The following is a 13729-nucleotide window of genomic DNA, read 5'->3' as shown; positions in this document are numbered from 1 at the left end:
AGTTAATAAACACTTTTTTCTCTTACATGACTGTATGTATATTACAAGAGCTTATTAATACATGGTTTTGGTCATCTTCTGCTGTTGTACGTAGCAAGTAGTCTCATGTGGTAGACGAGCTACCCAAAGCTTACCCAGGATGGTACTGCTTTTACTGAACTTTTTCCTGTGAAAGGGTTGGTCAACGACACAATCTACACAACAACTGTGATGGTTCAAACAATTCCAAGTTAAATCACACTGTCCACACTGAAGATTAAGATACAAGGAAGAATTCAACTTCCACCAAGCAAGGGAGGGAAGAGACATTCAGATGTTACAGAGTACCACTTTAAAATGTTGATCTCCACAACCTACCATAAATCAAACCAACCTGTGAATTATGCCTCACTCAAAACTGTAAGTTAAAGCTTTCTAGTGGTGCAGAGGAGGAAAGAAAAGTCTGTCCAGAAACTTTCTCTATTATCTGCTACCTCCCAGTTGGTAGCTTCTGCAACTTACCTTAGTTTTATCTGTGAAAGAAGTCTGCTCCTAATCAGAAGGTAAGTTTGGCAGAACAGTGAAGACCCATATAACTGCTAGTGTCTAGGATGAAGTTGAGATGGTTGTGCTATTCTGATCATTTAGGTTTCAAACAGCACAGCTTTTAGTATTGTGACAATAAGAACATGTTTTAGACCTAAGGTTAGGCCATATTCCAGTAGGCTAGGAGACTTCAAAGACTGACTTTTCTGGTTGATGTTGGCCTAATTTTGGCTTCCTATATACAAGAATCATGCTCTAGTCTTAGGTGTTTATCTCTCTCATCCACCATCCACCTCTTAGGCATGAAAGACAATAATAAATCTAGGCAAAAGGGAATTCCATCTGTCTCCTTGGCTTTGCCATACATAGTAAAATGACTCCTTAGGATCAATAAGGATTAATTCTGCCAAGCTGCAATGCCTGCTATAACTTTAGTTCCATTGAGATGAACACAGTAGTATGACAGTACCGATCACAGCATCATCGAAGTTTTAACTAGTTAAAAAATCATCTACATGGTTAAGTGCAGAGGAACTTGACTGTTTAGAGGTAGCAATACCAAGTTTAAACACAGAGGAAAGCAAAAGTATACCCTGTTTAAACAGCTGGCAAATTTGCAATGGACATGAGAACAAAGTGCTCTTGATTATCACTAAACGATGATACAGGGCTACATCCTAAAATGAAGCTCTAATGGGTGAATTGTTTCTGTAGTTAATTCCACAAAGAATGGAAGTCAGGGGCTACCAAAAGCCAAACTTGTATGCTAATTCTACTTAAAATACTATGAAAAAAAAAGGTCTCATGCATATTTAAATGGTGAGTTAGCTGGAATGATGGTACATCTTCTATTCAAAGATACACAAAGAAGTTCAGAACAGCTTCTGCAGAAGCAAGTTTTGCCCTTTTCAGCCTGTGCTTTAAGTTGAAGAGAGCACTGCAAGTGTTAACTAGGGTAAGCTGTCACTGTGGAGCATGTATGAGAACGACCAGCTCAGGAAAGGGAAGATGCACTCCCTTTTATAAGGAGTTAAGAATCTATACAATTGGCTGCTGTCTGAAGAATTATCATGGTAGCTTAGAGTTCCCATTAATGAATCACTAACAGAGAAGAACAAAGTGAATTCCTTTTTAAATTTACATCCAGTTGGACTTAAAACGTCAGTGGCTTTTAGAAAGCAGGATCTTCAGAAAACAGATGTGCTTGGAAAAGTGCAGTGGGCTTGTCTATACCCCTCACTTTTAAACCTGTACAAAGAGAAATCCAGCCCAATGAACAGAAAGAAAGAATCACCTTAATGAAACTTTGAAAGAAATCTCTGGAAAAGAAAAAACCTTTATTGAAAGGTGAATTATAATCTTGGGTATATCCCCCACTGTTTGGCATCAACCAGGACAGAGTAAAGTATAAAAAACAAGCCACAACAAGCAGTAATGAAATTTCTGCACACATTCATATTTCTGGACAGCAGTAGAATTCTGACATGGTAATGAAACTTACCAGTAACTTCTGATGCATCTATTTAACAAAAAATAGATTCTGAAAGGTAACACACTCACATAGGATTCATCTGTTAATACAAAACTAACCTTGATTGTTACAACTCCACTTGTGTTACACAAAACGTGTTGGTTTTTTTTTCCATAGCAGTAAATATGTAGGATATTTAGAATTCTAATATAATGCAAAGGTGAGAAAGAGGCATTGTGGCTTCTCTGCAGCAGAGCTAATCACACAAATTCCTTTTTTACAACTCACAACATCAAAACCTAGAGCATTCAAGATCCAGCCTTCAAAGAACTATCTGCAAAGTGGTTTTAGTAGGAACTACCTTCCTCATTCTTCAGGTTTTATATATTACACTAAAAATCAGTGACAAATTCTGCAAGTAACCAAAATAACATTCTTTGAAATAAATCTGTTTCTCTCCTGCTATCCCCTTCAGAATATTCAGATTTATACTAATTTGTGTAACAACAGAAAATCCTTCAGTATTATTCCATTTTCCAAAGTACATTAACAGTCCTCTGATATGAAGCTCAGGGTCACCATGCAAGTCAATCAAATGCCCTTCAGCCCCTTCTTCCTTGTTTTGGGTTTGTTGGTTGGTTTGGTTTTTTTTTTGTTGGGTTTTGTTTTTTTTTCTGCTGTGTTGCCCAGTTACAGAACCTTACTGGTGGAGAGTATGGCAAAGTAGTGATCATGTGCTCTGCATTCTTGATATTTTCCACTGCTTAGTTCATCATAATAAAGTTAGATTTGCAATGAGCTTAAAAGGAGAAGAAAAAAAAAAAAGAAAAAAAAGTGTTCAGTACATTACTCTGATCTATCAGTTTGCATGTGGATTTCTGCATTATGTAAATAAATCCGATTTTAGGGTCTGGACAGATGTTTTTGTTTTAGGATAGGAGTGTCCTATGACAGACTATTCCCTTCCTATCCTTTCCTTACTACAGTGCTAGTTCTCAAAAAGCAGTATTTGTCTCCAAGTTCCTCACTTCTACCCAGAGATTCTTGATTAAAGGAAAATTGCTAAAAACCAGGCCCTTAACAGGGAAGTTATCTGAAAATATCTGGCAGACATTCCTATTTTTAGCAATCCTCCTCCTAAACGTTATTTGCAAGTTGTAACAAATACAAATGGAAGCAGGTATGCAAAGAATAAATGCGACTTACCTATAAACTCAGTGACAGGGTCATGTTCACCTTCTGTTTTAATAGTACCTGCAATACTTTCATTCTCCAAGATTGGAAGAAAAAGCTGTACGAAGTCTGAGGTATATGGAGGAGCAATCACATCAAGCACCTGAAACAGCAGACAGAAATAGATTATTCTTCCAGTTAGAGGGGTAGTTGGGACAATATTTAATTCATAGTACTAGTCTTGAAAGGATACAAGTAATTGCACTTAAGACCTCTTGTTCTCCATACAAGTAGTTAATTATGTATCCTTGTGGTACTCTATCCAGTACCTTAATACTTTCAGAAGTCAGGAGTCAGTAGGACTAACTCGCATCCTAGTGAATACTGATATTACATACATTGCTCAGAACCTGATCTCATATCTTGAAACATTTTTGAATCTGAGGCAAGCTGATTTAATATCCAAACACAAACAACTGATATTAAAGTTTATTTCTATATGTTAGTAAACACAATTTTTGCTGCTGACCTCTGTAACAAAGTATCTGATGAGAGAGATATCTGTATCTAGCTTCTCCAGGCATTTGCGGATATAGCTGACAACAGGTAGAACATATCCTCGACTGAGTAAGTGCACCATTCTATCCAAGAGAGTCTTCTTCAATTCCAGCTGACAGTGTGGGGAGGGAAGAACCAACAGATTAGAACTTCCTCTCAAAAGTGTGCAGTTTTTATTGCTCATTCATATTGATTCAATATCTGCTATGTTACATCTTAACCATGACCATATTCCTAAATTAAACTCTTAAAACTGGTGTGACAGCAAAAGCTATTATCTTGAATAAGCTTAACTAATATGAAGGAACACAAATACTGAATCCTTTGAGAGTCACCTGCTCCATTACATCAAGCTGCGAATGTTCTGTTTCAAAGAGCTTGACAAGAAGTTGTAGAACTTGGGGATGAAGCAGCTGATGGCATGTACTGATCTGAAACAAGACAGGAAAGTTAGATCCTCAGGACTTCAACTTAAATGCCAATGCACCAGTCTTTATTAGACAAGTTTACAGTGATGTTCAGTGCCAGATGTACATTCTTTTAGAAAAGTATTCCACCATTTCTTTCTCTGATGCCTAAGTTTTCCTAGCGTAAATAATACTGAGCTGACAAGACCAAATAATTAACTCTGAAAAGAAACAGATTCATCTCTGTATATTTACTGACTTACTGCAAATGATAGGCATTCAGTGAATTGGATGTACTTCCAGTTACAAGCATCAAAACCGTTCTTACTCTCCAGCAAGGTTTTATATATGCTTTTACCTCATCCAATAATGCCAGATGAACTGGAGTGTGATCAGTCTGCAGTTGGAAGTATCGTGGTTCTGACACTGTCCAATCCACCCATTTTAATACACCCATTGCCACCACTGGGAACCTACAGAAAAAGAGATCGCTTCAGCACAGGAGCATTAAAAAAAACAAAGCAAAAAACCCAAACCACAACCAAACAAAAAAAACAAAACCCAAACCAAAACAAAAAACTCCCAGTAAATTAGAAAAAAAATCTTTCAGTATATTCTAATGGTTGCTAGAGTTTCAGTTTAACTGACAGCAGAATTCATAAAGCTTGAAGTTTTGCTTGAAAAGTTGTCAGCACATCAAGAGTAGTGCTCTCAAAAAAGGGGGTTGGGGGGATGGGGAAACATAGGCTGCAGGAAAATTCTTTCTACAGAGACACTCCCTGCTCAGCACAAAATACAAAAACCAAAAAATAGGCAACAAAATTCATGTACACTCCAAGTTTGTTCCAGTTTATCCACTACCTGTTATTTCATACTTTTAAAAGGAGAAAAAAGGACACATCTATTGCTAGGAAAGCTTTATTAGGAAGACAATGTAATCTATCATCTTTTTCCAGTGGCAGAGAAAAGCATGTTCTGTGACACAAGGACAAGTTGTCAGTGAAAGCCAGAATTTATGTCCTCATGAGAGAGATTCCAAAGAGTCAGATGTACAATTTTGAAAGCTGCTTTCAGATCACATCTTCATGTATTCTACCATGAGGATGTCCTCACAGAGCAGCCCAGAAAGGCATTCCCCTTTAGCAGTACCACCTCTCCTAAATGATATTTTCCTTCCAACAACTGAGGCTCAGGACCAGTCTCTCTGCTCACCTGATGCACTGATAGAGAGTGCTCAGTTCTGCAACCAACTCTGATGCTCCTTTGTTCTCATTGCAACACAGATTGTGAACAGTTTCAATGGCTTTTGAAGTTGACTTGAGTTCATCCTTGTTTATGCTGACTCTCTTGTTCTGAAAAATTGCAAAGTTTGTATGCAAGAGTTATGAATATACTGGATGTCTTTGGTTATTTAAGGAAAGGAATTGTAACCTGCAATAAGCCTAAGATTACATTATGTTTCTCAAAATTTAGACTAAAATACAAGTTTCATAAGAACTAGTTATCAATGAGCTGAAGGTCGTTTGCTTTATTTAATTACCTAAGAATTACTTTATCCACTTCATCAAATTAAATTCCTCTTCCTCTGAAAACGCACATACATATGGTTCTAGTAGCACAGAACTGCTACTGATAACCTTTGGGAGGAGGTGGGGAAGAGAGCAAAAATACTCAGTGCACTCAGACTTTTATAGTACTATTTGATCATCAGGATCTACATTTTTTTAGTCATTTCAGCTGAAGCCAGAAGCATGTCATATTAAAATAAGTAAATCAAGCTGAATACATTATTTTAAACTGTGCAGCTGAACAACCATACATTTTCTTCAGCACAGTCAGGCCACTGTAACCAAGAAAAATGTTATTCACAGAACTGAACATTACCTTTTTCCACATCTCTACTACACTAGCTGCATATGCCAGTATGTGAATATACTTATGTTTGTGGTCCTGGTTGATCTTAGCCCCTGGCTTAAACAATGACTGCATGAAGAGGTCCAGAAAGGCAGGTACTCGAATCTGTGAAGAAAATGAATGGTTTATTAGAGCCTGGGAATTATGAGAGGTGACTATAAGTACAGTCTTTGCATCTGATATACCTTGCATAGAAAGAGCTATAACACATTCCCTCTTGAGAGTAGGTTAGATAGTTTTCTGAAGACACCCAAACTTTTGACAGAAAGACATAAAAAAAAAAAAAAAAGGAAACAACAGACTTACAGACTATATTGCTAAAGTATCTAAATGCCACCACTTGTTACCAGGACCCATGTTAGAATGAGGCAGTGAGAAATGTGAAACATGCCATTTAGGCCTGCTTATAACAAACTGCAAAACTGGGTGGGTTTTTTTGGTTTGGGTTGGTTTTGGGTTTTTTTTGTTAAGAGAAGTTAATTAATTCCTTGCCATCTTTACCTCCTATTGAGAAGTTCTTTAATTAATTTATTTGTATGTAAAAAGACAATTTAGAATGATTTAAAAAAAAAAATCAATCAAGAAGCTAATGCAAAACAGAATATAAGTAGTAGTTTCACATTTAGACAGTACTTAAAATTATAGAGGCATGAGTCTGAGTGCTAACTTCTACTTCGTGTTGATACAACACTTTGCACAACAAGACCTCATATTTCTGAGTGCTGCTGTACTAGAATTAAGTTTCAGAGGTTATAAAAAGATAACTACTAACCAGTTCTACTGGAGGTGGGTCCATGCTTGTAAACATTTTGAACAGGACAGTGATATCTGCTGGATTCAGAGCTCCTTTGGACAACATCGCACCAAGAGCCTGACATGCTCGAGGATAGGAGGCTGCAGTACCCAATGCTAAAGTGATCTGACTAGCATCATGGCCTCTAGATGAAGAGCAAACATACACAGCAACTTATTTTCTTAATTTGGACATTTTAGTTTTAGTCTGAGTCAACAGGGGACATCCTATGGAATGTAATGCCTTAAGGCAGAACCCCTTATCCTGGGTAATTATAGAAATAGGCCTGTATCTCCCTTGTTCATTTCTAAAATGTTTGTAGAATAATAACATATATATATTTTAATAGACAGAAACTTAAATTCTTTGCTTTTCTGATTTCAGGTCTCCCAGTACAGGACATTGAATTTTTCTGTTGTTCTACAAATTAAAGCTTGCTACAAGAACTGCTCTGTTGCAGCTAAGGATTCTTCTTTTGCTGGTAAAAAGTAATCAAGAAAGCGCAAAAGACAGCAGTTTACAAATTCCAATGACTTACATTTCACTAATAACATAACTCCCACTTACTTCTCATGAGCATATCGCTGAACCTCCTGAGCAATCCGTCTGACAGCTGACCCTCCTTGCTCTTCTTGAGCTAATATGGACATCATAGACTGAGCAAAAAGGTAAGTGTGTTCTCCGTGGCACACCATCTTCTGTGAAAGCATGCATCAAAAAAATCTTACCAGTCAACAAGAAACATGCAAATATGCTTCTGTGATTACATTGCCATAATAGCAAAGACTTCACTGAAATCTACTAATCAAAAGAAAAAAAAACCCAAACCCACAAACAACTAAACAAGAAAACCAAAAATCCAACAGCCAAGAGAAAGTACAGAAAAGCATAGTATCGCTATGCATTGACACCATGCAAGAAGAACTAACTAAATTGACAATTTCATTTCTTAAGTGCCAAAAATTCAGAGGAAATTCTATCCTACTTACACTCAGTACTTTCTCTGCAATATTTAAAAAGTAAGAGAAGTACAAAGTCATCTGAAAATCATTATGCTATTTCACGACACAGAACATATGCTGGGCTGATTCAGGTGGCAACTTTCGCAGTAACGTGGATGAGAAAAGAATTATTTTCATTTGCCAAGGGACTGACTAGACTGATCTTTAGATCTTGCATTCAATGTGAAAGACAACAGTTCTACCTTCACCTTTTTACAATCCATTTAATAGATATAAGAAGTGTCACATAAGCAACCCAAGAAATTCTTTGTCACAGAATGATCAAAAAGCATAAATTTCTATTTTTTAACTCAGATATACCTTCTCTTCATAAGATTTTTTAAGACTTGATAAGATGTCAAGATTCTCTACAATCCCGCAATGACTTGTGTATTCTAACTGGCAAGAAAAACACTATTTTCTTTCCACATAAAAAGGAAAAAAATCTTACAGCAAACTCAGGGAGGTTTTTTTCAAGGTTTTCTTCTCCTCCATCTAAAATTGTTGCCAGAGATGTACGCAGGACTCTGGAAAATACTTCTAGTTGCTGACATGCTGTTGAAACACTGGTTATTTCCCCTTGATATCCAGCATCAGATATAAGCTATAAAAACAAAAACATCACAGAAAACTTGTATTATTTATTTATATTTCAGATATCCTAACAAGTCTAAAGAACACACAGAATGTAAGATTTGCCTCTCCATATGCTTACTGGAATTCACATTCATCTTTTAGACTACAGAAAAGGAAGCCAATAAAGACGTAGCAAAAAGAAAGTTAACCATAATGATATAAAAATACTTCAGAGCGCAGCAAGATATAACATTCTTTCCCTGTCACAGAAACACACAAAACTGACTGAAATGTTCCCCCGCACCAGAAATCCAGAATTTTCAAATACAGATCAAAGGAAAAAAACCCCAAACAATAAAACAAACCAAAACCAACCAACCAAAACCCCTCAAAAAGCGATACTGCAAACTGGGAAACTACACTTACTGCTTTTAACCTGTAACACAATTCCTCCCACCAATGTGTAATTGTACTGTTCTGATATTTGAATAAGCAGTATTAGCAGGAATACATAAAAGACACAGGCAAGACCACACCCAATATCTGATGCTAGAACAGTTAACCCTTTATGGATATTCTCATTTATTAGACTTGAGTAAACTACCTTCACAGTAAAATTAAGCATTAAACAGTCGGGATGGGCTTCTGCCAACTTGTAAAAGAGATCTCTCCATGTAGTATGTGCTATCATTTGCTCAAGCCAGGCTGGCGTCTGAAAAAGATTAGAGCAATAGAGAGAAATGTAAGAAAATCTAGTTGTCGACATCATTAAAAGTAAGCCTTTTACCTCTCAGGAGTCCTGTGAGTTGTTATACAGAACTTTATTACAAAGGAGGATGCACTCAAAGTTTCTAAGTTCTCTAAGCCTCTGAGGACTCCAGTGAGATACAGCTGGTTTTCTGAAACTGGTTGTTTCTTAACCAAAGAGCTTTGAAGATACAGTTTCCCTTCCCCCACCATCTACTACTCCATCAGATGAAGGCGTCTATGTAGGATCCACTCATGTAGAGATAGCAACACGTTTTCCATGCACACCTCTCCTTCCTCTGTAAAGATGGAATCTGCTTTCCGAGGGTCAAAATGCTTGATAAGTAAGCTCTTTAAATGGTTTTCTACAGTCTCCTGAACTTGCACTGGCTCAACACCTGTATAGAAGGAACAAAACACTTGGCAGATGCAATCCAATCAAACATGGCAGCAACATCTTAAATTTTTCAATGAGAACAGAAACTACTCAGAAATTTATCAACACAGAGAAGATGAGAGGAGAGCCATCAGTCCTACTATCAAGCCACACTGATACAGACAGATTTACAGATTCTTGATCTTTTTTCCTAAATGCAGACTGTTTAGGATCACAGGCAGGTCACACTAGTCCTTTTCTCTTGCTCTCTTCATCAGTCATGCAAACAGCAATGCCAGTCATCTCACAAGACTGTTACTGGGCACAAAACCAAAACGCACGTATCTTAAACACAAAAGGGATTACCAGGGTTGGTGTGCAAACCCGCCTCACTACAGAGTAAAGTCCATCCTTTTAATATATTGGCTATCAGTAGCTTTGATAATATACTACAAAACAATACACAAAGTAGTAATAAGTAGTTGTATGTTTCTGAGACCAGAGTATAACAATTCTGATCATTTGTAAACAAAAGTTTACACTAGCTAAGGGACAAAGATACCACAAGATAATGCTGAACATGTCTTGCAAGAAGCTGCTGAAGAATTCATAAGCAGACTGGTAATATGAAATCCTTGTCTCAGAGAGTACAGGCATCTGTATGAGAACCTTCCATCTAACCACTGATCCACTGAAAGCAAATAGTAACTACTAATAAGGTAATTGTTTTTTCAATATTAATTATATAATACTATTACAAAATATTGCTAACACCAGCTATGTAATGCCCTTGTGCATGAAACAAAAAGAAACTATAGTTTATGCAGTTGTTTCAACTATATTTCCCTCTATAATACATTTTGTGGGCATTTCAAAATGTTCATCAACAGATTACTCCACTTATTCTCCAAGTGGAATAAATGTATTATTATAAAGAATGTAGTCATATACACATACAGGATGACAACTTTATAATGATCCACTTCCTGAGTATCATCAAATTTGCCACTGACAAAAGAAAGACTACAGACCCAAATTATACTGTACTACTTATCGTACCTGTTTGAATGAGCCACTCTGCCAGCAAATTTACAGTCTGTGCCACTGCAGTGTAGTTTTCAGAGAGGAGCTGGATAACATTCTCTGGAGAACCTCCTGCCTGGAAATATCTGATGGAAGGATTGGAAAAGAACAATTCGAAAGTCGTGCGAAAAACCAAAACCAACTGAACTAAATAAAAGAAAAACGATAGCATCATTTCTACATTTTCGCACACACTTCCGTACAAAGCGACAACATTACACCTACACCGCACATAAGGTTACACTCACCTCTTTAATGTGTTAAATATTGACGGCTCCATTATATAGTCTGGGGTTGAAAATTTCTTCAGGCATTCCTGCTGGACTTCGGCATCATCTTCTCCCTCCCCGTCCTCATCGTCTTGCTATTGACAAGCACAGTCAAGTCAACCACCTCTCTCGTCCAGTCCCCCCTGCCATACTCCCACCTTTAGGCTATTTTTGCCCACAGAACCTCACACACCTCGGTTCACCACAGCAAGCGACTCGCTCCCCAGACAAATGCGACTACTTAACAGAGACGGCGCAAAAAACAAGCGCCTTCTCGCAGTTGTTTTCCTCCTTTTTAACCTCCTCAAGCCCCAGGCCCCACCACAGGGAGGACTTCCCCGCCCGCCTTTACGCTCGCCGCTTTTCGCCTCAGCTCGGAGCCCCAGACGCGGCTCCCCCCGCCCGCACAGCGAGGGGGACCCGGGAGCTCCTCCGGGACCCCCCCCGGAGGACCAGGCGGCATCCCACGGGAGAAGCCCTCCGCTCTCCAGAGCGGCGTGGGGGGAGAGTGCTCCCCCTCACAGGCCGCTTCAAGGCCCGACGCCGAGCAGCCGGCTCCCGCCGCACCACCGGGCAGCCCCGCGCCGCCTTCTAAGGCGCCCGCAAGCGCTCACCGTCCCTCCGTCCGCCTCGTTCCCCCACTCCGCCGCGCTGCCTTCGAAGTAATCGGCGTCCTCCATGGCTCCTCCCGTCCCGCCCCGGGCCGAAAAAACCGCGGCGATGGCCGCAACCAGGCCGCGACCGCCCCCCCCTGGGCGGAGCGGCGCGGAATGGCGGGCGCCGAGAGGGTGGAGCCGCCGCCGGGCCGGGCCGAGCTGAGGGGGAGAATCGCCGCAGCGGCCCTCGGAGCCGGGGGGACGGCCGGTACGGAAAAGCCGTCCCTTTTCTGCCGCCTCGGGACGTTGGGAATTCCCTGCCCCAGACCGTCCCCCGCCCCGGGACGTGCTGACGGGAGGCGGCGGCGGCGCGGCCTGCGCCGGCGGAGCGGCCGTTACCTCACGGCCTCGGCGCCGCTTCTCGCTGGAGCTGGCGTTGACGGGGGTGAAGCCGTTGCGTGGTGAATTACGGCTGAAACGATCCACGGACGCCAGCAGATAAAAATGAAATAGGGAAACGTAAAAGCTGGCGGTGGTTCTGCATGAGGTGGAGGCTCGCTCTGTCCCAGTCCGAGCCGTTCATCCCCGGTTAGGCACTGGCCGGACAGCCGAGGCAGAAGACAGCGTGCAGTCAGAGGGAAAAAAAAATAAAGTCAGAGGGGAAAAAAGAAGCCAATGGAAGTTTAAAAGCAAACTTAGCTACCCTGCAAAACCTCCCAAAGCCTCCCAGCGCAGCTGCAATCGGACGGGGATTGCAAGGGAAGAGGGAAAAATTGGACGTGTTGCTCTTCTGGCTGCAGTTAACAGCAGTTTCCTCGCGCTCTCTGAAGAGGAAGGGTATTGAACGACAGCAACAAGTTGATAGTAATGATCAAATGTTATGGTAGAATTAAAAACCCAACAAGTAGGGAAAAAAACGGTTAAAAAATAGGAAAGCTAACTTCGGTGGAATGGAAGTGGTAAGATTTTTAGGGCCAGATTTTAGTGGTAAAGTTTTAGGACCAGCATTGGTGTAACTCTGTACCCAAAACTTGCCAGAGAATAGCATTAAATAACATTTCTGCCTTTTCTCATTGCAAACAAAATTTTTGGGGGTTGCTTTTAGCACAAGACAAAACCCTGAAGTCTTTGATCTAAAAAACCCCTTAATAAACCAACTGTAATCCCTATAAATAACACTACTGGCATTACAGTTAGCAGGTTCATTTTGGGGCAGCAGAGAGGTCTGCGCTGCATGAGCCAAATTCCCCGTTTCTGAGGCTCTTAGGCCATCCGTAACCACACAGGGCAGCCTGTTACGCAGGATTTGTTCCCCTGTACACGAAGCTGGGTCCCCAGAGCAGTGGTTGTTCTAGCCTTGGGACCTTAGTATAGCCCTTCTTGGGGGTGCTGAGAGAGAGGGTCCCGAAGGAGACCAGCTGAGCTAGGGAGCTGACTGAAGGCAACAGGCCAAGGGGGCTGCCAGCAAAGGGAGAGACTAGGAAGTTACAGGCGGATGAAGAGGGGATAAGTCTAAAATGAAAACTGATCATACGATCTGACCTTAGGCAAGGAGATGGGCATTACTGAAATGGAGACCATGTGAGAGAAACAGAGTCCCTTTGTCTCTCATCAGATCGACTCCTGTTCTTCAGTTGTGTAAGAGTTTAACTGTGAGAAAGGGGAGGGTGAGGGTGTGTTCTGGGATTTGGAGGGCAGCCAAGAGCATTGCTGATTAATTATTTAAAAGGTCCTTTATTCTCATTCAGTTCCTAACTGAAAAATAGTAAAAAGAAATTACATAGTCTTCCATGCAGTCCATGAAATCGCTTGGTAGGGAAGGCCAAAAACCCCTGTTCAGAAATAAGCTTTTGTAGGATCTTCAAGAGATGCAGTCCTTGTTCAAGTGTGGTCACTGTACCAAAGGGCTTACTGCACTTCACATTTCAGTATAGCAAATATACACCACCACCTGAATTGCAGCACAGTGCGAGCTGTGCTGTCATATGCTGCCCTACAGTGGTGAAGCAAACGTTTCTGAAACATTTCTTCAACATTTTTGTGAGCCCAGGATAATGTTCTTTTTGCTCTGTCAACAGAAAGGAAAAGACACTTTTTCAGAATAAAAGGCATGGATTGAACTAGAGGCACAACGGACACATTCTCTACCCATGCTAGAAAATTGCTCGATTGCCTGCAGTCAGGAAGACAGTAAGGTAACTTTTCAATGCTTATGGAAGCACTGGCCATTTTTTACAAGG

At 40.4% G+C, this 13729-nt stretch overlaps 1 protein-coding gene across 2 annotated transcripts; it reads right to left on the bottom strand.

Annotated features, from left to right (window-relative positions):
• Nucleotides 1–1841: 1841 nt before the first annotated feature.
• Nucleotides 1842–11642, bottom strand: NELFCD (negative elongation factor complex member C/D). 2 transcript variants are annotated; one of them, XM_075020132.1, is made up of 15 exons: nucleotides 11508–11642; nucleotides 10873–10988; nucleotides 10601–10710; nucleotides 9454–9563; nucleotides 9023–9130; nucleotides 8294–8446; nucleotides 7409–7539; nucleotides 6821–6986; nucleotides 6019–6153; nucleotides 5347–5486; nucleotides 4493–4607; nucleotides 4063–4158; nucleotides 3699–3839; nucleotides 3203–3332; nucleotides 1842–2795 (listed from the first exon to the last, which is right to left on the bottom strand). In XM_075020132.1, the coding sequence occupies exons 1-15, from the start codon at nucleotides 11571–11573 to the stop codon at nucleotides 2761–2763; spliced, it is 1752 nt and encodes a 583-aa protein (XP_074876233.1). In that variant the 5' UTR covers nucleotides 11574–11642; the 3' UTR covers nucleotides 1842–2760. The 2 variants fall into 2 exon arrangements, with proteins under 2 accessions (XP_074876233.1, XP_074876223.1); XM_075020122.1 differs by lacking the exon at nucleotides 1842–2795 and having other exon boundaries at nucleotides 2806–3332.
• Nucleotides 11643–13729: the final 2087 nt, after the last annotated feature.

Source organism: Buteo buteo, chromosome 2 (genome assembly GCF_964188355.1).
Source record: "Buteo buteo chromosome 2, bButBut1.hap1.1, whole genome shotgun sequence".
In the NCBI taxonomy this organism is placed as follows: Eukaryota; Metazoa; Chordata; class Aves; order Accipitriformes; family Accipitridae; genus Buteo; species Buteo buteo.
The sequence above is the reverse complement of the archived record's forward strand: the minus strand, read 5'-3'. Positions and strand labels throughout refer to the sequence as shown.

Coding starts and splice junctions, on each gene's coding strand:
- NELFCD (XM_075020122.1), bottom strand. CDS start 11,573: ATGGAGGACGCCGATTACTTCGAAGGCAGCGCGGCGGAGTGGGGGAAC. Junction 8,447..9,022: donor TGCTTAATTTTACTGTGAAG/GTAGTTTACTCA, acceptor TTGTTTTTATAG/CTTATATCTGATGCTGGATA. Junction 4,608..5,346: donor ACTCTCTATCAGTGCATCAG/GTGAGCAGAGAG, acceptor CTTTTTCTGTAG/GTTCCCAGTGGTGGCAATGG.